The 25,838-nt window shown below is 40.0% G+C and overlaps 1 protein-coding gene across 1 annotated transcript; it reads left to right on the forward strand.

Annotated features, from left to right (window-relative positions):
• The first annotated feature begins 252 nt into the window (after positions 1 to 252).
• Positions 253 to 4,254, forward strand: LOC139695206 (pro-resilin-like). Its single transcript, XM_071593891.1, has 3 exons — positions 253 to 261; positions 1,686 to 2,840; positions 3,856 to 4,254. Exons 1-3 carry the CDS (start codon positions 253 to 255, stop codon positions 4,108 to 4,110), a joined length of 1,419 nt encoding a protein of 472 aa, XP_071449992.1. The 3' UTR covers positions 4,111 to 4,254.
• Positions 4,255 to 25,838: the final 21,584 nt, after the last annotated feature.

A 25,838-nucleotide genomic window follows, 5' to 3' on the forward strand; every position in this document is an offset into this window, starting at 1 on the left:
CCCTGCGAGCTTATTTGCTCATCTTTCTTCTCATGGGAGGGTTTGAAGGATTCATTTTTGGAGCGCCGAGTATAAAAGGGGAACGCAGCCCTTGCAATGCATCGCAGAATCGAATTCTCTTCCAGAGGTGGTGTACCTGAGAAGAACCATCGAATCAACCCCACAGAAACCCCTGTATCCTTCTCTTTCACGTTCTCAAGGACTTTTAAAGGAACTTAAGGAATCTTCAGGAACTCACACCAACACACGGCCATGAAAATGGTAAGACTACTGAATATATTGCAACAGTTCTATAATATATATATTTCGATCCTCACCCATGCTGGTAAATTATCATTCATAGCTTATAATGCACTTGTTTATATAAAAGTCAACGTATTAGTATGGAAGCGTTTATTTAAAGTAAAATTGAACAAAATTTATGTAAATTAATGAGACCGTTTTGAATATTATTAGAAATAAGTATATAATTAACATTTAAACAATCATTTACCCTGCAAGGAGCAAAGATTTTCTCTAAAAATCCAAATAATATTTGCATTTAAATATAGTTAGTTAAGTTCCTCAATTATTTCACATTTTAACATTAAATTATTCGCTGAAAATTGTTTAACTTTGACTATCAAGAGAGTCATCTGTGTTTTCTGGCGGTAAAAATGTATGCATACATTTTCGAATTATTTAAGGATTCAAAAGTCTTTACTTCAAGGCCTAGATAATATATGATTACTTCTATTTTAATGCTAGCAGCATGAGAAAAATAAGAGTGAAAATTTAAGAAAGGTCACAATATTAAACCCATAGATAAATTTTGATGAATGAGGACACAGCTCACTCCGAATTAAGCCTAATAATGAATGAAGTTCAAGCATCCATGGGAACGAGATCATTTTATAGAGTGCTCATTCAATCTATCATGAAGTTCTTACAACTAAAATACCACACTGATTAGATATTCAAGGAGATATCCAAAATCATTTCCTTGGAATCGAACCAGGACCCAGTATGACCAGCAGCATGACGTTATTCACTAGGAAACCCGTTTGTCTCCTGAAAAATTGAATCCCAATTAAATTTCTCGTTTAATAAAGTCATTAAAAGTTTTAAGATTTAATGGACAGGATTGTCTTGACTTTAGGATTCGGCAAGCTGTATATTATACAGAGGATGAGCAACAATTCTAGTGAACATTGATGGTACAAGAAAACAAATTCAAATGAATTCGTTGTTTTGTGAGTTAATATTTTTCCCAGCACGAAACATCCATTATTAAACACTTACTTTGAGATAATTTTCCTCTTGGTTAGTTTAGCTTATTAATGTAGGTTTTTTTAAACATAATGACACTGTGAGGCTTTTCACAATAATCTCGTTTTTAATGGAAGGACATTAGTTGTCAAACGGATACATTCACTCTTACCGAAAATCCACGTCTAGCATCAAAATGAAATGCAATAAATACTTTCGTTTCGTCAGATTTTGAAAGTTATACTTCATTGGCGGACAAAACATATAAGAATAAATTTCCATAGACTTACGAAATAAAATATTCGCCAGTTGAAACTAGTTAAGCAGCTGATAAAATATTAAAGATTTATTAACGACTAGAGTTGATGGAGCAGGATTGTGGGCAAATGGTGTCAAGTTAAAATTTTTCTTAGGAACCGACCTCTCTCAAATTTCAGCTCATCATCGCCCTGAGCGCGTTGGCGCTCGCCACCGCCGCCCCTGAACCACCCGTTGGCCCAGAGTACCTCCCACCAAGCGGAAGCGATGTGGGCATGTACTCCAACGGCCTGACTGGAGCCCTATCCAGCAGCTATGGAGCACCCAACGGAAACGGCTTCGGCGGCAATGGCGGAAAGCCTTCCAGCACCTACGGAGCCCCTAATGGTAACGGTGCTCAGGGGGGCCCTTCTAGCACTTATGGCGCACCAAATGGAAATGGCTTCGGAGGTAGGAACGGTCTCTCCTCCACCTATGGAGCTCCAGGAGGAGGACGCAACGGAAACAACGCTGGACGTCCCTCCAGTAACTACGGCGCCCCCAATGGCAATGGCTTCGGTGGAAACGGACGTCCCTCCAGCTCTTATGGTGCCCCCAACGGCAATGGTTTCGGTGGAAACGGACGCCCCTCCAGCTCTTATGGCGCTCCCAATGGCAACGGTTTCGGTGGAAACGGACGTCCCTCCAGCTCTTATGGTGCTCCCAATGGCAACGGTTTCGGTGGAAACGGACGTCCCTCCAGCTCTTATGGTGCACCCAATGGCAACGGTTTTGGTGGAAACGGACGTCCTTCCAGTTCATATGGTGCTCCCAACGGCAACGGTTTCGGTGGAAACGGACGCCCATCCAGTTCATATGGTGCACCCAACGGACAAGGTAGCAACGGTAATGGCCGTCCCTCCAGCTCTTATGGTGCCCCCAACGGCAATGGTTTCGGTGGAAACGGACGCCCATCCAGCTCTTATGGCGCCCCCAATGGCAACGGTTTCGGTGGAAACGGACGCCCATCCAGCTCTTATGGTGCTCCTAACGGCAACGGCTTCGGTGGAAACGGACAGCTTTCAAGCACCTATGGCGCGCCCAACGGACAAGGTAGCAACGGAAATGGCCGTCCCTCCAGCTCTTATGGCGCCCCCAACGGTAATGGTTTCGGTGGAAACGGACGCCCCTTAAGCACCTACGGAGCCCCTGGTGGAGTCAATGGAGGAGGTCCGTCTTCAACCTACGGAGCACCTAACGGCGGAAATGGGGGATATTCTTCTGGAGCCGGTGGCTATGCCGGAGGTGCCGGAGGATACGGTGCGGGCGGAGCCGGGAACGGTGATGACTTTTCGGTAAATATGCACTCGTATTTTATCATGAGAAGGTATTAAATGCGAAGTAATACTCGTTGGACGGAGGTCGGCAACGGGAGTATATCTGCATAATACCCCGCAAGCCGTCGCAAGGGCGTCTGGCAGTGGCTTTAAAGCAACCATTCGTAAAAGAGAACTATAGCACATGCTATAGCGGCGCTTCCATGTAAACCCATAGTGGGTTATACATTAATGCAAAAATCCTTTCAACCAGCACGCATGCAAATGCATATACTATCACTTGACAAACAATTTCACCCTAGGTCGCAGTGAATAATCTATCCAGTTACATGCAAGCTAGGGTTTGAAAAGTAAGAAGGCGTAATTCCACCATAACAAGGACATGCAACACACAACGGTCTCCTCCCGCCAAGGACACAGGTAGGGAAGTGATGAGGTCTAGTCAATATCCAACTATCCTCTTCAGGGAGTATTGAAGTTTTTGAAATTTATAAATTCTAAAGAACATATACATTGCTTGGCAACTAAGGAAACTCGGACCAGAGCCTCAAAAGAAAACTCCAAAACTGATTACTCATTTCATGAAAGAGATACTTTTCCAGTAAATATGCTTTCATTGGAATTATTTTCAAAGGAGACAAATTATACTAAGAATTACAAAACTACAGCATAAAATAAACCCAAATTTGAGTATTGTAGAATGAATTAAGGGCTCAATTAACTTTGCCATATTGGGCTACTATTGCTCCGGGACAGGAAGTTGCTAACAATGAAGGACGTGTGGCTGGGGACATTGCCATGGTGGAGCTTGACCGTATCTTTACCGTGCTACAAATTAGAAAAACATACTTTACGCGGAGGCAAGTCTTTCCACTCAGACGGCTCAGAGCAAACTAATGGCCGGCTGCAGTGGAAAAGCAGTCTTTCCACCACATTCCCCGGCCAGTTTTACCGCGCTGCCATGGATAGTAACGTCACAATAAAATCATGCGCATGACAATCTTAATGGACCTTGTATTTTCCCATGTCACAGGAGCCGGCCAGCTACAGCTTCCAGTACGAAGTGAACGACGAGGAAGGAACCGAATTCGGTCACCAGGAGTCGAGGGAAGGAGACGAGGCACAGGGCGAGTACAGGGTCCTTCTTCCGGACGGAAGGAGGCAGATTGTGTCATACACGGCTGACCAACAGGGTTACCAACCCGAGATCCGCTACGAGGACACAGGCGCCGGGGGTTACGGGCGAGGCGGGAACGGAGGTGCCGGGGGAAGAAACGGTGGATACTAAAAGAAGGATTCCACAACGGCTGGGATATCGCTTGCAAGGCAACGAACGAACACGGGATTTTATGAATATGATATATTGTCTTCATACAAACACATGGTGCCATCACTTCCGCCAGAGAATTGTTTAGCGAGTTAGCAATTTAAAATTAAGCATAAGGTTTCCTTGTAAATATATCTACTCTTATTTGTATTAACTTAAACGAAAAAATGTGTGTGAATATTGTAGAATGCTCGGTAGTGCTTTGTCTGTCTGAGTGGTGTGTGTAATCGATGTATACGTTATCACGTAACATGTAAACCCGAATTAAAAGCAAATAAATGCGAAACATTTTTCTTCTTATTCCTGGGTTAATTTATATCCCTGCTTTAAGGTCAAAGCACACTCTGCGGAAATGAATATTCGAGGTAGCTTCTAGCCGACCCTGCTTGTGCATGCAATCACCAGAACTACCAATAGTGTTAAAACTCGAGCCCCATTTCAGCAATGCGCTAAGTTATGGTATTTAGCAATGTTGAACTGGAGACTGGAGCGGAGAATGAAAAACTACTTCAGCTACTCCTACAACTACTACTCCTACTTCCAATACTACTTATTTTAATCCCGTGAAAAAGGTTAATTTTTACATACTTTCGCCCATCAATGACGCTCGCCAAAAATCAAAGGCATCGCCACATAGTTCATAAAATATTCATAACCTAAGTCATAAAAAAAAATAATTCATGGAAATTCATGCGAAGCCTATTTATTTATTTGCCTTAAAAAATTAGTCACTACTACCTCCAGGTAAGATATTGCATTACAATTCCTGGTCATAAATGGGATAGAATGAATATCGTTTCATTGCATTGGTGCATTTGGCAACCTGTTAAGTTTTCGTTAGTAGGAATAGTATCAATATATTACATGAGAATAACTATTTCGTAATACGGCGCACAGAGTTGTAATCTAATGACTCAATAGCCCAAAATACATTATGGTTTAAAAATTGATAACAGCGGAATGGTACCATCGCAATTTCAGATGTTTGAGCTGGATGCTGGTGCCATTGGCGACAATAGTACTTGGCGGAGGCCTCTCTCCTCGGGGGCGGAATATACCGACAGGGGGGCAAAGGGAGAGAGGGCGACTGGAAACCCCGTCAACTGAAACCCATTCTCCGAAGAGCGGCACTTCAATTGATAATTAGGTAACGGGGCGATGCTCAAAATATTTATCGATCGTTCTAAAGTGATTATTCCACATGCCAACCGTTGCATCGCGCCCTAGATTCATAGGCGAGGAAAATAGAAATCGTTTATCACGCAGACGCTCTGTATCTTCTTTGTGCCGCAAAGGGGAAAAAACTGCAACGTATTACTTTCACAAACAGTGCTTGTATGTTTCAATTTCTTAAAAAAAGCTGACAAATAGGAAATTTAACTCTGCGAAAAAAATAAGCACCTTCATGTCCTTAACAACTGAGTTTAATGGACGCTATAAGAAAACTCTCATTCTTAAAAGTGTTTCCACGGGAAGAGAAATCGATTAAAATGCTTTCATAATTTCAGAATAACCGGCGAACACGATGGAAAATTGCGTAAGTGGATATGAATTGTTGAATTACCTACTATTTTATATCTGATATATTGACAGCATTTAAAGAATATTCCAAGTACCGCTGATGAGAATTTGCATATAAACTCTCGGGAATTAAAACTGTATCGAGTCCATTGGTTAATTATCACCAAAGCGTATGAGTATGGCTGAATTGTATGAGATTAAAATTCCAATTCAAAACTAAGCATTACATCCACATTGTTTTAGATGCCGTGAGAAATAATATTACATATTTAATGTATCAATAAATGTTTGTATTAGACATGAAATTATTCCCCTACTTACAGAGCATATATTGATGCACTTTGATGGTGGCATCATTATTTAGCAAGCATGAAGTGTATATTATTAAATGTATACAAATAAATATCAGAAAAGCGATAAATGTTTTAAATAAAAGAAAGCATAAACAAGAGGTTAAGTAGTTGCGTAGTGGATAATTAGAATCGGTAGGGTATCTATTATACTATATTCTGCACGCTATTCTTTTTATTTAATACTCCTACCTTTTTAACAGTCCCACAGTATCATTCTGAAGCACGAATCCAGTTAATGAATACATAGTGTTGCATGTAAGTACTATGGTGTTGCTGCTGATGTAGAAGAATAAAATAGACGTGATAGAGTTTAGTCATTCAGATCTGGTCAAATATTTCCGTTTGTCAAGTGGCATCAGATCTTTTAGGGGAACACACATTTGTGCGCATTCGTTTAGTATGTGATTATATATGGATGTACATACATATATATATGTATATATATATGTGTATATATGTATATATATGTATATGTATATGTATGTGTATATATATATATATATATATATATATATATATATATATATATATATATATATATATATTAATATGTATGAATATGACGATGGGTCAAATGGAAGATGGGACAATTTGGTCTCAGTTTCGTCCAAATCAAGACTTTTTGTTCAACTATTCTACCTACTGCAATATATTATAAGATCTAGTTTCTTTAATCCCACTTTCCCTATTATTTCACAAGCTCAATATCTTCCTTTTTTAAAACTAACTCTCATTGTACATGTGCGTCATTAGTTTTATTGTTTTTGCGCTGCGCTAAACATATCGAATGCAATCCTTAAGTGGAGAGCTCACTTTAACTTGATCGTCCGCCGACCACATCGTGTTTTGTTTTGTATATTTTTCGAAAACAACCTTTTTGGGCTTTCCATTGGATTTTTTCACATGAAAATAGAGCAAAGATATTAACAAACACTCAAGATCTAGTTTAAATAAAATCCATCAAGGCGGCAACCAAACACTCGGCCTCCGGATTGGCTGGCGGAAACAGTAATCTCGCCACCGGCGGAAATAGAATCATTGAATTGAAAATTTGATAAATTCCTCACCTACGTTCCTTCGCATGGCTCTCTGATACGTCCACACATGCATTAATGGGCAGCCATGTCCCTCTTCTCTGCCTTACACTGACCTTCTGGATTCTCCAAACAACGGTCATATCATATTCACACAACTATTAGTCAGAAATATCCACTTCATATATTAATATTACTGTTTACATCTCACTTCTGCCGCTGGATTATAGTATTTTTTTAAATTATCATTTAATCCTACGGTAGTAATATTTTTCCTTTTATATGTCTTGTATCTGCGTTATTTATCTCTCATTTTATTTTCATTAATTTTATCTCCGCATTTACATATGTGCATCAGTTCGTCTTACGTTTCTTATCTTATCTTTATGAATTGCTTTATTTTTATTTCATTTAAACCTGTCTGTAGGTTTTCGCAGGTTCTTCACACCACGTGGGTGTTTTCCGGCAGTGAATTCTTTCCTCAAGGATGAATAGCCGTATTCCTTTCTTTTTTCCCACCATCTTTCTACACTCTCTGTACTCATGGATATTCATTGTAAATCGATTGTCATTATGTGGTTCCTGTTTGGTATATTTTTCAGAACCCAAGTGTGATTATATTTTCATTGAATGTGTTTGGCGATGAGTTGGAAGGATTTCCACAGTCTCAATATCGCCCGAATAAAGCACATTAATTATTATTATAAACGGGTTAACCTTACACGCAAAAATATGATAGCAGTTTAGCTAGATAATGCGAGTGTCTATTACATCCTTAAAATATCTGCGATTACACGTGTGCATAATAATTACTTTTTTATCACACTCAATCTAATAATTTAATAATGTCTAAATTTCCGCAATCTTTGTGTTAATGTATAATTTTACAATAAATCTAATTTTATTAAAGACACACCAAAAATCTTCAATTAAAAATCCTCCTGAAAACTCCATGTAGACTAAGTGAGGTCTTGTGAATTTCTACCTTGATTATCTACATCTACGCAATACCCCGAAAGCCGCCGGTAGGGCATGTGGCGGGGGGTGTTAGGGAACAACTCGGAATTAAGAAAAAATCGCATGCAAAAGCCTCAAATTTATACAATCCACAAACAAAACATGTTATAGATTCATGCTAAAACCCTTACATCGAACAAGCATGCAAGTACACAAACTATCAACAAACAGTAACATGCACCTACTAAAAACCTTTATTAATATTTACTAATATTTCTAAAGTGACTTCGTTTTCTTACTATTATGATTTCTGATTGTTGAGGGAAATAATGAGTATTTGTATCTATTTGTACTGGAATATATCTCCTTTATTTTATATTTGGGGTCTGATCCACTTAAGTAGTGTGGGGCCATTATAGCAATTCCTCTCGTGCCATCGTTAAACTCGTTTGTTGAATTGCTTTTTTAGTGAATATGGCCATTGGTGTATTAAACCTCGAGAGCGCTTTCACTAAGAAGCTCCTTAATTCTTATCATGAACATGGATGATAAAAATCCTTTAGAGATCATTGAAAACTATTAATAAACGTGTTCGAACATTTTATCAGCACTTAGGCTAAATCCGTTTTTTTCAGATGTTTCTTTTGTCAAATATATGTTTATTTCTTCAAAAAGGACTTTTATCGCCAACCAAATTCTTATTGTTTTAAAAATTAATTCTAAAATTAAAAAGAACTACATAGGGATGATTGATTTACAGTTAATACGCATAAGTACAAGTAGTGTAAAAGGTATGCAAAATTTTTGCGAATAAAAATTATATTTTTAAGAAAAGATCGAATTTTTTTACGTTCGTTCCCAAAGCACAGTTTTATTTCCTTATTAAAAAACAAATTCCGCGTACATCGTCGAAATTGCGTTCGCAATTTCCCTCCGAAGAATCTCCCTATTTCTTAATATGATTATAATTGTGAGTATTTACCCGTTTGAAGTACTTTTTTGAAGGACTTTGTAACTACGGAATTCTGTCTTATTAAGCCCCGACTGACACGGCGAAAAAGGTCCCTAAACCTGAGAGTAAATATTTAGTAAATGTTTCCGAGGTCTCGCACATTATTCCCATTCCAACATACACCTACATCTACGCAATACCTTGCCAGCCACTGCAAGGGTGTGTGGCGGGGGGTATTAGGTCCTTACCCGGAAAGGAGAAGAAAATCAACACATCCAAGCAAAACTACCCACATAGGCGTAAATATTCATGCAAAAATTCTGTCAACTTATACGCAGGCAAATACATATACTATCAACAAACAAACAATTGCACCTTAGAATGCGATAAAAATGAATCCGATAACGTGCAAGCTAGAATTTGACAAGTAGGTGTAGCATATATTCGAGAGGTAATATTTTTGGGGAAAATTTGCGATGTTTTTTTCTGGTTGGCTCGCCTCCAAAGAAATTGAAGAAAGAGGCAATTGGCCGGGCGTTATTCGGTTTGGATGCACTTTTTGATCCCATATCCCAAGTTATTATAACCAAAACGCAATACTATAGCGCCTTACGACATTTTAACATACATCTACACGATAAATTAGGTATGGAATTCCGGCAATTTGGTTAAAATTCTCACTGGTTTCCTCATATCTCAATGGGCTTCCTGCTTCATTTAAAAACACAAGCTCTAGGGGGAAGAAAACTCACGTAAGCGGGAATCGAACTCACGACCTCTGGATTGAGGGGCACACAAAGGACATACATTATTATAACCCACACCATTTGGCTAAATGAGCTTTGTTATTAGATGAAGATCATTTTCTTGTCTAAAGAATTAACTTTGCACGTTGGATTTTTTGCAATACAAAAGTTGCACCTAGTGGTATGTAGGTTAAAATTGTAACGTAGAAAAGTGAAACTTGTTTTGTACGCTAAGAGTTTTACTTATGGGTTAGTGATTATAGAGCTTAGAGGCATATTTATCTCTATATTCCCAAGAATGCTACTTTGCTTCAAAGAACAGGACTGTATCCACTGTTTTACATAGTCATCCGTGTAGAACATAATATAGTTATCATTTGAAATACCATGGGATTATAATGGCCCCAAACTACTTGGGTGGATCAGGTCACAATGATAAGATAAAGGAGATGGATTCCAGGACAGATACGTAGATGTACTAATACTCGCCTTTCCTCGAACAATCAGGAATCATAGAAGTAAGAAACTAAAGTCACTCTAGAAATATTAAAACCATTTAATTTACAAGTCAGGACAAGATTAAACGTTGCATATTATAAGGTCTATTCGTAGGTGCACATGTGTGCTAGTTGACAGAATATGTATTTGCATTCGTGTAAGTTATAAATGTTTTAACATGAATACAATAATTTGCGTGGGTGTGCATTGGTATGCTCTTGATTGTTTTGCACGCGGTTTTATTCTTAATTACGGGTGGTAGGCTATCACTCCCAGCCACACGCCCTTCCTCACGGCTTTCGGCACATTGTCCAGCTGTAGATTTAGATAAAAGTAAACTTTAATATTTGTTAAGGGGCGATTTCCTCGTATCAATGAAAAAACATGAGTATATTGGGCTTTATCTCCTTGCAACCACAATTATTTACGTGGGCTAACTTAATAATCATACGGTCACTCATCCCGAACTGTTCCCAATCACAAATACATTTCCAAGCGGACAGAATCAACCTCACATTTTTCGGAGTGAGAACTCCGTGGCTTTATTTTTACCGTCTTAAATCTTGATGTCACACGCAAGGAACCAGAAAGTAATCACTTTGTTGGAGTATTTAGTTTGCATTTGCCCGCTTGGCCGAGTGAAGTGATTAGTAGGGCGCAGCTCAATCACCTTCACCATCATTATCACCTAAACTACATGAATACACCGTCGGGTTCCTACTTTTGACCTCCAATTAGAGAACCAGCAAAACACCGGAAGAACCGGATCATCAACTCGATATAATACCCCGCAACCCGTCGCAAGGACGTGTGGCAGTGGGTGGTATGCCACCAGCCATTCTACATACATTCACTCTATTTCCTCATACACCTGGCAACCCCCGATCCATATTAAAAAACCGCGCGGAAAGGGGGCGACCGACCACCAATCATGCGACATGCCTACGTATATTATGAGTTGAAATGGAAAATAAATAACTTGGCTTCTCAACTTCATTTTATTTTCAATTTGAATATGAAGAATTACCACCAAGTGACGACAAAAATTGTTTCATTTTTATATTACGAGTTTTAAATGGTTAGCAGCTATTCCTATGCCTTCACAAATGGGACAATAAAATACGTTAAATGAGGGCTGGCACAATTACAATTCAGAAACTTATTACTGGTTAGTATTCTACGCATTCTGGCAAGGATAATTCACCAATCTGTAGTACTCGCACCATCGCCAGGAAGATTGAAGGGCCCCGTCGCGCCCAGGGCCACTCATTGCCACTTCGCCTCCCACGCATTCCAAACTCCCTCGACGGAAGCGGCCCTGAAAAAGGAGACGAACCGCTCACTCAAAAAAAATACCAATGCGAGAACATCAAAGCATCTGACTCGTCCGACGCGTGGCCTTCCCGGCTGTCGATTCGAAATGAAATGCCCCGGCCTTCATAAGAGAAATATCCATGAAGACACCTTTAACGAGGGGGCGGGGGTGCGGAAGACCCCGAGTTTCCCCCACCTCAACTGACGTCGCCCGCCGACGCTGATCGAAGAATGGGAGCGTCTGACGGACAGGGTCCCCCGCAACTCCCTCCTCCCCCCCCCCGTCACCACTCAATGCCAGCGAACCACGGATCGAATGCCGATTGCCGCCATCGGCAATAACAGCCACAGCGCCATGCACCCGAATGCGCGGTCGTTTTGACTCGTTCAAGTGCCTCTCGGCGGAATAATCGCTCTTTGCAAGAAAAGCAGGATGTCGATACACCCATTGGAAGAAAACAAATCCACGATTAGCACAACAAAAGAAAAGGAAGTTCAAACTTAAATTTCTATGGCATTCCACAAATCATACCTAGTTGCACAATTATATTCGTGTATCATCAACGTAGATGATCCATTATGAATGAAATGCAAATGATTTTACTTGCGGGGTGACCGCAATGGCAGCGCGGTCAAACCGGTCAGGATATATGGTGGATGATCCATTGGAAAGACGCCTTCATTGACTTTTACTTACCCCTGAAAAATATAGTTTTACATACTCGTAGCAATTGAATCGGTAGTCTCATCCAGTTGTGATTTGAGGGATACACGGGGTCGCACTAAATACCCTCTTTACTGAGAAAGAGCTTTTGGGAATTAACATGGCTAAACAATTGGGAAAGTATAACTATTATAACCATTAAGTGTTTAAACATACATTAAAATGCGTATTATGTACCATATCATAAATCATTAGAGAAAGGGAAAAATAATTTATTCAAGTGGTGAATGGAAAGTAGAAAAGTGCTACTCAGTACTGGCTGAGTGAATAGCAATATTCTTTAAGGAAGAGTGAACGGTAATAATCAAAGAGGATAACACCGAACAATTGGGTGAAGTCAATTCAAACTATCAACGAGAAGGAAAACGAAGGGAATGAAGATGTCAGCCAGCTAAAGGCTGAATTGAGACCTGCGTCAAACCAACAGAGAGATTAAGGTCCATTACCATCCATCATAAAAGAAGAAAATGTTCCTTGCAAAAATATATATAATAAAACGTTTAATAAGTGGCAATATGTTTATATAATCTACATCAATACAAACCCTGCAAGCCATCGGAAGGCGTGTGGCGGAGGGTGTTAGTCACCACCCGTAAAATAGAACAAAACCACAGGCAAAAACAAATCATGTTACCTCTAATATTAGCTTTTTACTCGTATTAGATTGTAACACATACGAAAAAAGTAATTGCATAAAATAGTAGTCAATTTAAGGATACGTACATTCATATCATGCTGTAGAACGGCTCAAAAGATGGGTCTATTAATTAAAAAGAATATCATGCATGAAGAAACATGCAATCTATCAACAAATATATACACTACCAATTCTAACTATCTCCTACGCGATTGCTGTCATGTCGTATATATTCGTATTTTTTTTTGGTTATCTACCGGTTAAGGTAGGTTTTTGGATGGACACAACTACCAAACAAATACTATATTTTATTACTCCTAACTAAACACAAAATCGATCATCCTAATCTATATCAGGTCCCCCTTCTTCTCTTAGTACTTTCTTCCTCCCTTCATCCCGTCCAACATCCCTATCCTGTTCCTTCCCTTTCCTCTTTTGCCCAACATTCTACCCTCTATCACAGTCTTCAACATCCCACTGCCGGTCAACACCCCCTTCATCCACTTTTCCTGCCTCCATAGGATTGCTCCCAACAAACCTCTCTCTTCGCCCACCATACCAAGTACTTCCTCATTTGTTTTCTTCTCTGTCCATTTCACCTTCTCCATTCTTCTCCACACCCACATTTCAAAAGCCTCCAGCCTACGTCTATCCTCCTGCTTCAATGACCACGTTTCCGCGCCGTACATAGCTACGCTCCATATCAAAGTTTTTACGAGTCTTTTCTTAACATCCTTACTCAAAGTCCCCGTCATCAACTCCCTCCTCCTTGTGAAGGCCTCTTTGCCTAGTGCAATTCTTCTCCTTACGTCCCTACTACTTTGACCGTGTTGGTCCACAACACTACCGAGATACGTAAACTGTTCTACCTGCTCTAGTTTTTGCCCTCCTATTTTAATGTTAAGCTTGGCCTTTTTATTTCTAGAAAATCGCATAACCTTTGTTTTATTTATATTGATTCTCATCCCATACCTGTCGCACTGAACTTCCAATGCACCCAGCAATGCTTGTAACCCCTTGGCTGACTGACAAACTAAAGCTTGGTCATCAGCAAACCTAACTGATTTTACGAATTCCCCGCCCACTTTCATTCCTATCTCGAGTTCTTCCCATGCCTCTTTGATCATTTCCTCTGCATACAGGTTGAACAGCAACGGTAATAATGGGCAACCCTGCCTTACACCCCTTCCTAACACTGCCCATCCCGACTCCCCGCTTCCCACCCGCACCTGAGCAGTCTGAGACATGTACAGGTTGCGGATTAGCCTCCTTTCCCTCCAATCTATTCCTATTTTATGCAATATACTCATTAGTTTTTCCCAATTCACTCTATCAAACGCTTTTTCGAAATCTACGAAACAGGCAAATACCTCCTGGTTGTGTTCTATATTCCTCTCGATTAATAATCTCATTACTGCAATGGCATCACGCGTACCTCTCCCCTTTCTAAACCCAAACTGATCATCGCCTAAGTAATCATTTGCCCTACTCTCTATCCTTTTGTTTATGATCCTGAGAACAACTTTAGCTGCGTGGGATATTAAAATAATTGTCCTATAGTCCTCACAGGACGTGGCCTTTACCTTTTTCGGAATAGGAACTAAAACTGATCTCACAAAGTCTTCCGGCCAGATTCCCTCCTCATAAATACTACGGATCAGCCCATATAGCCTCTTTTTCCCACATTTTCCTAAGCATTTTAAAAGTTCCACGGGAATGTTATCCATCCCAACGGCCTTATTTAGTTTCATATCCCTTAATGCCATTTCTACCTCATTGTTTAGTATGCCTGGACCTAAGCTGTCTTCCTCTACGTCATTTTCTTTTTCAATGTCTAACTTTTTTGCCCTGTGATCTTTACTATACAGTTCTTCTTTATACTCCTTCCGTCTCTCTTGGATCTTTCCTGCGTCAACTATTACCTAACCCGCCTTATCTCTAACTGTTAGTATAGCTCTTCCTTTCCTACTTCCCGATAACGATTTAACCTTGCTGTACAGCGCACCGATTTCACCCTTCCTCTGCAGACTTTCCATATCCTCGCACAGCGTCTTCCACTATGCTTATTTTGCTTTATTTGTTGCCCGCCTCAATGTATTGTTCAATTCTTTGTACCTCATTTTGCCTAAGTCTGTATTAATATTCTTCCATTTTCGCCGCTCATCCATCTTTGTAATCATCTCATCCGTGATCCATGGTTTCCTAGTCCTTTTAGCGTTAACGGTTCCGATAGTGTCTTTTGCGGCTTTAGACAACCCTTTCTTGATCATTTCCCATATTTCTTTGATAGTACTAAGCCCTTTACCATCCTTCATGATTTTCTTTACCGCCTGTTTGTATTCCTTCCTTTTCAACCCATTTAATACTTCTACATTCCATTTTCTAACTCGCCGCCCCTGTGATATCTTTTTAAAACGTACGCTACATTTCATATCAACTAAATTGTGGTCTGAGTCCGCATCCGCTCCCGGGAAGCTGTGGGAATTTATCACACTGTTCCTAAACCTGTGTCTAACCAGGATATAATCTATCTGATACCTTTCTGAGTCACCTGTCATTTTCCATGTATACCTGCGTCTTTTGTGGTTTCTAAACCAAGTGTTGGTGATGACTAACCCCTGTCTGCTGCGGAACTCAACTGCTTTCTCCCCGAGGTCATTCCTCGTGCCTAAACCGTAGTCCATCACCTCATCACTATCTCTTCTTTCGCCTACCGTCGCATTCCAATCCCCCATCACTATCAAATGTTTCCCTGCAGGAACACACGCGATTATGCCCTCTAACTGATCGTATATCCTATCGACCTCTTCTTCCTTATGGTTACTCGGTGGCATGTACGCCTGAATAATAATTAAGTTCGTTGGTTATGCTTTTATCTCTACTAGTAGTATTCTATCCGTTACCGCCTCTATGTTGACTACGCTTTTTCCTACCTCTTCATTTAATACTATGGCAACCCCTCGTTGGCTCTCGTCCCCACCGCTGTATATTATTCTATACTTATCACTCCAGTAATCCCCGCTATATTTCCATCTCACCTCGCTTAGACCTAAAATATCTATATTTCCCCTTTCCATCTCTCGCTTAACATTCTCCAATTTCCCTGTCCTCATCATTGTCCTAACATTCCACGTTCCTATTCTAACTAATTTTGTCTTCTTCTCCTGCGTCTTCTGTCCTGCTGCTGCTGGTTTTCCCTTGCAAGGGTTTCGTGGGATGACGACCGCGGAAGCCTTGCCTCCCCCGCTGCCGGGCACGACACACGGCCGATTGGGCCGAGCCCCGTAGTTGCCAGGACTCAAAATATCTGTATAGTCAACCATATTTTTCTTGGGAATGATAATTGAGGTGGTTTCCCGTTGCCTTCCTCAATAGTGTTTTTAACGTGACACCATCATTTATTGGCCGCCCCACTGGGGTGGGACGCCATTGCAGCCGCCTCACTGAGGAACAGACGCTGCGTGGACTACCTTTCGTCTGGCTCCTAACCTTCGACCTATCTGGCATGGGTGACCCTACCAGGAGCAATAATTATTACTCCCGCCAGTACAGCTCTAGGGGTCATCGGAACGCACATGCCCTTCCACCACGTCAAGGTTGTAGTCTGGGGAGGGATATTCGTATGTATGGTTACATAATTAATCAACCATGAATCGTCTCAAAACAGTTCTGTGAGACAGAAACAGTTCTGTGAGCGTACATAAAAACAAATTTTGACTGACCTAATAAAAATTATAACATTTAACTGCCGTAGCATGAGAAGCAAAATATGGGATATTGAACATAATTTTGTAAGTACAAGCCTAGACATAGTAGTTGGGACGCGTAGTTAGCTCAGGAGAGATATAGCAAACAATGAGGTTTTTCCGAGCCGTTTCACATTTTAAATTAGGGAAAGACCAAATTGATTGGGTGGGCGAGTATTCATTGCAGTAAAGTCACATCTTAGTAGCCAACGATACGAATGCGACGTAAATGACATACTATAGAAAAAAATGTTTGGTGCAACATTAAAAGACTACAACGACAGAAGCCTATTCTTGTGCTCATTTTATAGACCCCCAGATTCTGACTCAGATTTTTTACTCAAATTTGACAACCCAATATCCACTCTCAGCAACAAAACTAGCAACAGTATTATTATAATCGCTGATGATAAAAATCCAACGCAAATTGACAGGGACACGTACTGCGTAGGAAAATCTGCCAAACTCAGGCATTCACGCCAATATCCTTTATATGCTTGCAAAACCTTCTCTCTACAACCTAAATGTTAAATGAACCACACGGGGCCACAGCATACATGGTATCTTCGCGACTTTTCCTCTGGAAATCCTAATAACGATTGAAATAATGGACGGAATTAGGGATCATTAGGCCATTTTTATAGAGTAAAAAACTAAGTTCGTGATATGAAAAAAGTGTAACAAATATGCTAATTCCACAAGACAAATACTAAAGGACTACGAGAATATTTATAAAAGCATCATCAGAATACAAGATAAAAACACTGACCACCGATGCAGAGAAAACTTGGAAATATTTCCTAAATATTTTACGGGAAAGAATGAAGACATAAATCCAATTAAACTTAAATGCGGCAGTAAGGAAGTTTATATATATATATGTATAAATAAATAAATAAATAAATAAATATATATATATATATATATATTATATATTATATATTATATATATATATATATATATATATATATATATATATATATATATATATATATATACATATACATAAACACTATTCCGAAAAAGGTAAAGGCTACATGTGAGGACTACAGGACAATAAGTTTGATATCCTACGCAGCTAAAGTTGTTCTCAGAATCATAAACAAATGGATTTAGAGTAGGGCAAATGTTTACGTAGGGGATGATCAGTTTGGGTTTAGGAAGGGGATGGGTACTCGTGATGCCATTGCAGTAATGAGATTATTAATCGAGAGGAATATAGAACACAACCCGGAGGTATTTGCCTGTTTCGTAGATTTCGAAAAAGCGTTTGATAGGGTGAATTGGGAAAAACTAATGAGTATATTGCAGAAAATAGGAATAGATTGGAGGGAAAGGAGGCTAATCCGCAACCTGTACATGTCTCAGACTGCTCAGGTGCGAGTGGGGAACGGGGAGTCCGGTTGGGCAGTGCTAGGAAGAGATGTGAGGCAGGGTTGCCCATTATCACCGTTGCTGTTCAACCTGTATGCAGAGGAAATGATTAAAGAGGCATGGGAAGAACTCGAGGTAGGAATGAAAGTGGGCGGGGAATTCGTAAAATCATTTAGGTTACCTGATGACCAAGCTAGTTTGTCAGTCAGCCAGTCTATTAATTTCAGAAACATTTAAAAAGAATCTTCGATATTAATAACGATAATCATAGAAAGATGTATTTTGTAGAAGGGAAAACTACACGGTTTCTATTATTTCACCTCAAGCTAAAGGATATCATATCAAGTGACATCCTGGCAAAATCAAAAGCAAATATGGTCTTCGTATAATCAACAAAAGGATGGAGAATTGAGCAAATGACGCATATGTATAGGAAATGATTAAAGAGGTATGGAAAGAACTGGAGGTAGAAATGAAAGTGGGAGGAGAATACGTGAAATCAGTGAGATTTCCCGGTAAGAAAGATCTAACGTGGTAGTCAGCAATGAAGTTTCAAATATTACTGAGTGAAATGAAAAATCATTACGACAAATATGGGATGAGAATTAATATTACCAAAACAAAGGTTATACGATTTTCTATAAAGAAAAAGGCTAAGCTAAACATTAAATTTGGAGGTCAAAAACTAGAGCAGGTAGAACAGTTTACGTATCTCGGTAGTGTTTTGGACCAATACGGTCAAAGTAGTAGGGACGTAAGGAGAAGAATTGCGCTAGGCAAAGAGGCTTTCACAAGGAGGAGGGAGTTGATGACAGGGACGTTGAGTAAGGATGTTAAGAAAAGTCCCGTAAAAACTTTGATATGGAGCGTAGCTATGTACGGCGCGGATACGTGGTCATTGAAGCAGGAGGATAGACGTAGACTGGAGGCTTTTGAAATGTGGGTGTGGAGAAGAATGGAGAAGGTGAAATGGACAGAGAAGAAAACAAATGAGGAATTACTTGGTATGGTGGGCGAAGAGAGTGGTTTGTTGAGAGAAATCCTATGGAGGCAGGAAAAGTGGATGAAGGGGGGGGGGTTTTGGGGGTAAGGGGGGGTTTTGACCGGCAGTGGGATGTTGAAGACTGTAATCGAGGGGAGAATATTAGGCAAACGAGGATAGGCAAGGAGCAAGACAGGTATGTGGGACGGAATGAAGGGAGGAAGAAAGTAGTCAGAGATGAAGAGGGGTCTGATGTAGATTAGGATACTGGATTTTGTATTTTGGTAGGAATCACAAAATATTTATTTAGTAGCTGTGTCCATCCAAAAACCTACCTTAACCGGTAGATTACCTAATATAACAATAATAATATGTATACCCAGTCAATTCTAATTACCTCCTACGCGATTGCTGTCAAGTCTATAATGATCTCTAATGATTCGAAGAAAAAATGAAATTTGAAATATCTTCGACCTAAAATAAATCTCCTTCATTTTACTTTGGTGATCTGATCACCCATAGTAAGCGGGTGCCTGTAGTATGTCCCTAACATCCTCATATAAGTAACCATGCCTCAAATTTACGCCAAATATTTAACCTGGATTTAAGCATACGTTCACCTAGAGGCTCCCATCTTAATTATTTAAATAGTGTCTTTACACGGCAACCCTGCTCATTAACAACTCATCACCAAACCAAGCTGCTCCGTGTTACACTCGATCTACGTGCATCCCATCCAAAATTAAATGAGAAGTAAGGAACCTGGATGGCACGACGTGGAAGTCAGATCGGCATTCAGAAGGCAAATAGGGCTAGAGTCAGATTTTAAAAAGAGTTTAAAAAGTGACGATATAGTTTTTATGAATACATCCAAAGAGCAACTAAAAGAATGTCGTAATAAGAAGAAAAGTTTTATGCGTACAGCACTACACTCTTTTAAATCTAAAATGCTAAGCGAATATCTTGAGGAAAAGCCAAAGTCGTTCTGGTCCTATGTTAGGGAAATACAGGGGAAACGTCTAACTGTTCATTCTTTGAAGACAAAAAATGGAGAAATTATTACAGATAGCGTGAAAAAGGCAAATATTTTAAATCATTTTTTCCAGAGCGTCTACAACAAAAACACAAACGCACCAAACGATCCTCCACACCCACCCGGGGAACACATGAGCGATCTTACACTGTCAAGCAGGGAATAGTACATCCGCTCCGTAGTATCGAAGCATACAAGGCACCTGGTCCGGAAGAAATACCTGCTAGAATATTAAAGGAATTAGCTGAAGACATTGCTCCATTTTTACATAATGTTTTTCTAAAATCGATAGAAGAAGGCTCAGTGCCTCGCGACTGGAAGCTAGCCCATATAACTCCCATCTATAAAGGCGGCCATAGGGATAAACCAACCAATTACCGACCCATTTCTTTAACATCGATCTCTTGTAAAATATTGGAACACATTATTGTCACTAACATTATGAGATTTCTTGATAGTAGGAAAATACTAATCCACAACCAGCACGGATTTAGGAAAAGCAGATCTTGCGAAACACAACTTGGTCTTATTATTCACGATGCACTTAGATCGGGAAAAAACAGCACACAAGTCAATGCAGTATTCCTTTATTTCAAAAACTGCCTTTGATAAAGTCCCACACAGTATATTGTTCATATAAACCTAAATACTATGGTACCAATGAGAAAGACATAGTTGGATTAGACACATCTTGTCAAATCGCAAACAAATGGTAGTAGTTGGTTGATTTTCCTCAATATATATAGGCCGGCCGGTTCCCAGGGAACTGTAATAGGACCGCTTCTATTCTTAATATATATTAATGACTTAAGCTCACACGTTAGTAGCAATCTAACATTATTTACAAACAAAACGGTGGTATACAGGAAAATAAGGTGCCAAATGGATAGCGAGATAATCTCTAGACACAGACGCAATCTCGGATTGTTGTAACGAATGGGGGTCAATGCTTAATATAGACAAATATGCAGTTCTGAAATTTTGGAACAAATGAAGTGCCAAACAGGACATCAAGTACTAATATAGAGGGTTCAGGGCTTACTACGGCCAAATAAGTAAAATATTTGCAGTTAGTTCAAACACCACGCCTTTCATTGCGGGCATTTATCAGGACAACATGCGGATCTGCTTTCTTGAAACTCGGTTTCATTAAACGGGTGGAGGGACAATAAAATGAGAAAGTAAAATAGGGGTGTTATTTCACCCTACCTAGACCTCATTCGGACTGTGCCGCAAGTGTTTGGGATCCTTGGAGAAAACATTGGCAAAAAGAGTTGGATCAGTCCAGAGATAATCCGCTAGATTCGTTAAAAATTGTTTGCATAAGAACACGAATGTGACAGGTCTGTTAGGGTACTTAGGCTGGGAGCCACAAGAGATACGAAAAGAACAAGCGAGGCCTATGACTTGTAGAAAAGTTTATCACAAACGAGTTAAACGATGTCACTAAAGGAATAATTATTATGACCCCACACTACTTTGATATATAAGACCAAAAATATAAAATAAGGGAGATAGACCCCGTGTACAGATAGATACAAATACCCATTCTTTCCCAGAACAAACAGGATTCTTAATAGTAAAAAGCCGAAGGGATTTTAGAAATATTAAAAAAATCGTATATATAAGTCGGAACAAAGGTGAACAAACAAAATACATCAGTTATATTTGTAGGTGCATGTAAGTTGGTGGTTAGAGTGTTTACATGTATGTGGGGTAAAAGGGTTTTTGCATAAATGTATGTCATGTTTTGTTTGTACATGTAATAAATCTGTGGCTTTTGCATGAGGCTTTTTTCTTAATTATGGGTGGTGCCCTGGCACCCCCTGCCACACGACCGTGCTGCGGCTAGCGGGATATCAAGTAGTTGTACATGTAGAAAATTTAAAACCATTTTTTTGAAACCTTGAAGCCTCCATTTTGTTCGCCGGCGCTAATCACTCGTCAGTAAGTTTAAACCAATCATCTATTCATAATTATTACAACTGATTAGTGGAAGAGAGGAAACTTCAACCTTCGTGAAATCACGTTTTCAGTGAAGGCTGCAAAAGTGAACATCACTGTAGGATATAGAACCAAACGGTGCACAATTGCGAAGAATATCCCTGAATATTATTAACTCGCCGTTCTCCAATTGAGAAATCATCCAATCATTATGAAGGCATTCAATGTTGACAGGTTTAGAAGAATGTCGCTAATCAACTCAGGATCATGGTAAATGCGTTTTCTCCAACGATGCTAAGAAAATATGAACTCAGCTGTCCCGTTATCTTCCCGCCAAATTACTAAAACCACGACTTATCCTGAGAAAAACTTAGTTAATGGTTTACTTTTATTTTTTTAAATTTTTAGTTCCTATCCATCACATAGACGTGGGACATTCTAATAAGATGGTAAGATGACACGTGGCTGCATTAGGAATTGATTTGAAGAAAGAGGAATTCATATTATTTGACATGCACCCATAGAGTTTGCCCATCACAGACATCCTCTGCTGTGCTGTGTTTCGACATTTATCAATCGAAATTGCTTCTGCCCAAAATGGCATAGGGACGGCGTGATCAATGTTTCAAGGCTCAAGGAATCCTTCTTCCCACGGACAATACGGGATAAAAACTGTGGGGTTATAGATTGCAAACATTCCTCAAAATGCCACCCAAAGCGCCAAGGGAATAATCGGTTCTACTCTATCACATGCACTGTCACTCACCTCGTGTGAAACAAGGGTTGTCATAACCCTTCCTCCATGATCGCAATAGAATAACGTTAAATAATGTCGTGCTCATTGCAGTATTTCATTCTCTGCTTTGTCTGTTTTTAAGTATCCCCTTCCATCCCTCGTCTCTCTCTGTGGGGGGACCCTCCCGCTACCTACAGTGTTATATCACATTCCCTATTTGTGTCCTTGGGGGAGGAGACCGTTGTAAGTTGCATGTTCATGTGGTAGTAGAATTTCTTCCACATAAACATGCAACACGCTTCTTACTTGTCAATTTCTAGCTTGCAAGTTATTTGATTAATTTTTACTTAATTCTAAGGCGCAATTATTTGTTGGTTTATAGTATATGTACTACCTTGATCAAAAATTTCCCGGAATTTATTCAGAAAATTAAAAATACAAGTTTATTCATCTAAATCTATATTGTCCCCTTCAAAGTAATCCCCATCGACTGCAACACACTTATGCCAGCGCTTGATCCAATCCTCGACACATTTTTTATATTCGGTTTTCGGTATGTCCATCAGTGCTTCCTGCGATTTTTCCATCACTTCCTCTCGGCTGCTAAAACGCGTTCCCCGTAATGGTTTTTTAACTCGATTGAACAGAAAGAAGTCACAGGGAGCCAAATCAGGTGAATTCGGTGGCTGTTGGATGGTATTTGTTGCATTTTTCGTCAAAAAATTACGAATAATGATAGCACTGTGCGATGGTGCGTTATCATGGTGCAAAATCCACGAGTTTTCTGCCCACATTTCTGGTCTCTTTCGGCGAATTGCTTCACGCAAACGTCTCATAACGCCCAAATAATACTCTTTGTTTACTGTCTGGCCTTCTGGCAAAAATTCATGATGCACTACACCGTTGTAATCCATGAAAACCGTCAGCATTGCCTTCTTTTTTGACTGAAAACGACGTGGTTTTTTTGGTCTCGGCTCATTTGGTGAACGCCATTCACTTGCCTGATGTCTGGATTGCGTGTCGTACTCATAAACCCACGTCTCGTCTCCAGTAATGATCCTTTTGATGAATGTGGGATCGGATTCAGCCTCGCAAATCATGTCTTTTGCGACGTCAACACGGTCTCTTTTTTGCATGAAATTGAGGCACCAACTTTGCTGCTACACGACGGAAACCCAAATCATTAACCACAATGTCTTGGGCGGATCCATAGGCAATGTTCAAGTCCTCCGCTTTCTTCTCTGATGGTTAATTTGCGGTTATTGACCAAAATTTCTTTTACTTTATCAATTTTTTCACCGACTTTCGATGTCGATGGTCTGCCACTGCGTTCATCATCTTCGATTGACTCACGACCACTTCTGAACCGCTCGTGCCACTGGTAAACGACCGTTTTTTTTAGAGAATCGTTGCCGAAACACTTTTCCAACATTTCCAACGTCCGTGCGCCACTAAATCCGTTTTTTACGCAAAATTTAATACAAGTTCGTTGTTGCAAATTTAAATCCATTTCTGCAATTGTAAAAAATCGCCAACACACACAGAGATAGATGTACTCTTGGCTACGTAACTTTTGCAAATGTCAAGTTATGACCCTAAGATTTAAAGGGAATATCAACAACAGATGTACCAATTTAACAAAAAAACAGAACTCAAATCGGAACGATGGGAGCGCCACACGGTGGTTAATCCGGGAACTTTTTGATCAATGTAGTATGTATTTGCATGCGTGTAAGTTAGAAGGGTTTTTGCATGGATGTATACGCCACTGTGGGTGTAGGTTTGTACGGATGTTATGATTTTGAATGTGGTTTAGTCTTCTTTTACGGGTGGTGACCTTAACACCCTCCGCCACACTCCCTTACGGCTGCATGCGGGATATTATGTACATGTAGATGAATGTCTGCGAAAGAAGCAACCAATTTTCGCGGAAGAAGGCCAGGAGGATGGGGATACACCCCTTAAAGACACGCATTAACAGAAGGAATGATGAGACGAAATGAAAAACCCCGAATAACGGAGTGTTCAAGGAAAAAGAAATCATTGAGGTATGGGTTGGGGGAAGGCTTTTGAGAAGACTTGAGACGGGGGAAGAAAGGGAGAGGGTAGGAAAAGTGAGTTATCCAATTCATTACCGCCATTAGCTGAGAGGAGCGAAAGGGAATTGAAAGACGGGAGTGCTGGGGGAAATCAAGGACGCGAGCGAGAGGCCATCCCGGCGGGCGATGAGGCAAGAGGCGGAAGGCGAGCGAGAGGACGCTCCGCTCTTCAAATCTGGAAATTGGAGCGAGAGAGTGAAAGGGGAGCGCCACGATTCCCAGCCACCCCCGTGCACACCGGCCCCCACTGCTCGGCGCCCGGACACGGACGAACGTGAGAAGTGCCCAAGAGCAGTCCTTCGCTCCTGCACAGTGCTGCCCTCCGCCAACGCGAACTATTTATATTTTCGGCGCCGAAGCCTGGGAGACCGCCGGCCATCTCCCTCGGCTTCGTTAAAGTCTGCGAAAAGGATACAATACTGTTTTCAGTTCAAAGAATAAGGGTAATTAATACAAATGATGGCATTTGACACTGACGCAAAAAACGTCACCATTAAGAAAACAAACGAAGGTGATTTTATCATTGATGAAGCGAAAGATTGAACTAAAATAAGTTTTCACGAATATTTTTTGCGATTCTAAATTTTTTCAATGGTTTATTCCGCAATCATCTCTTAGGTTATTCAAGTTGGTAAACCTTTAAATCGTAATATTAATGTACACATAAGTTTATCCTGGAATGTGACGACGTTTTTTTAAGTCTTCCGCGTTCTGGTAAATAATAAATTTTTGAAGTAAATTTTAAATTTCATTTCTTGATCATTGACTTTTTACCGCCCAATCATTGTGTATATTCTCTGTTTTTGGAGTAAACTCAATGTTGAACTGCTTCATCTCATATATATATATACATAAATATAAATCCGTGCCATTAATACCTATTTGTTATTCACATTGAACGGATACGAGGCATATCGTGTTGTTTTGTGATGAAATATATATCATGTATAGATAACCATAAAAACCATAAACATAGTAATCAACCCGAACGAGGGTCAGTTTGGTAGGCGATGATGGGAGCGTTCAAGCTAAAACTAA

Source organism: Hetaerina americana, unplaced genomic scaffold (assembly GCF_022747635.1).
Source record: "Hetaerina americana unplaced genomic scaffold, ioHetAmer1.1.p SCAF_6, whole genome shotgun sequence".
Lineage (NCBI taxonomy): Eukaryota > Metazoa > Arthropoda > Insecta > Odonata > Calopterygidae > Hetaerina > Hetaerina americana.

Excerpts from the sequence above, each read along its gene's own strand:
- LOC139695206 (XM_071593891.1), top strand. Across the intron at positions 2,841-3,855 it reads GGAACGGTGATGACTTTTCG|GAGCCGGCCAGCTACAGCTT; the intron begins GTAAATATGCAC and ends CCCATGTCACAG.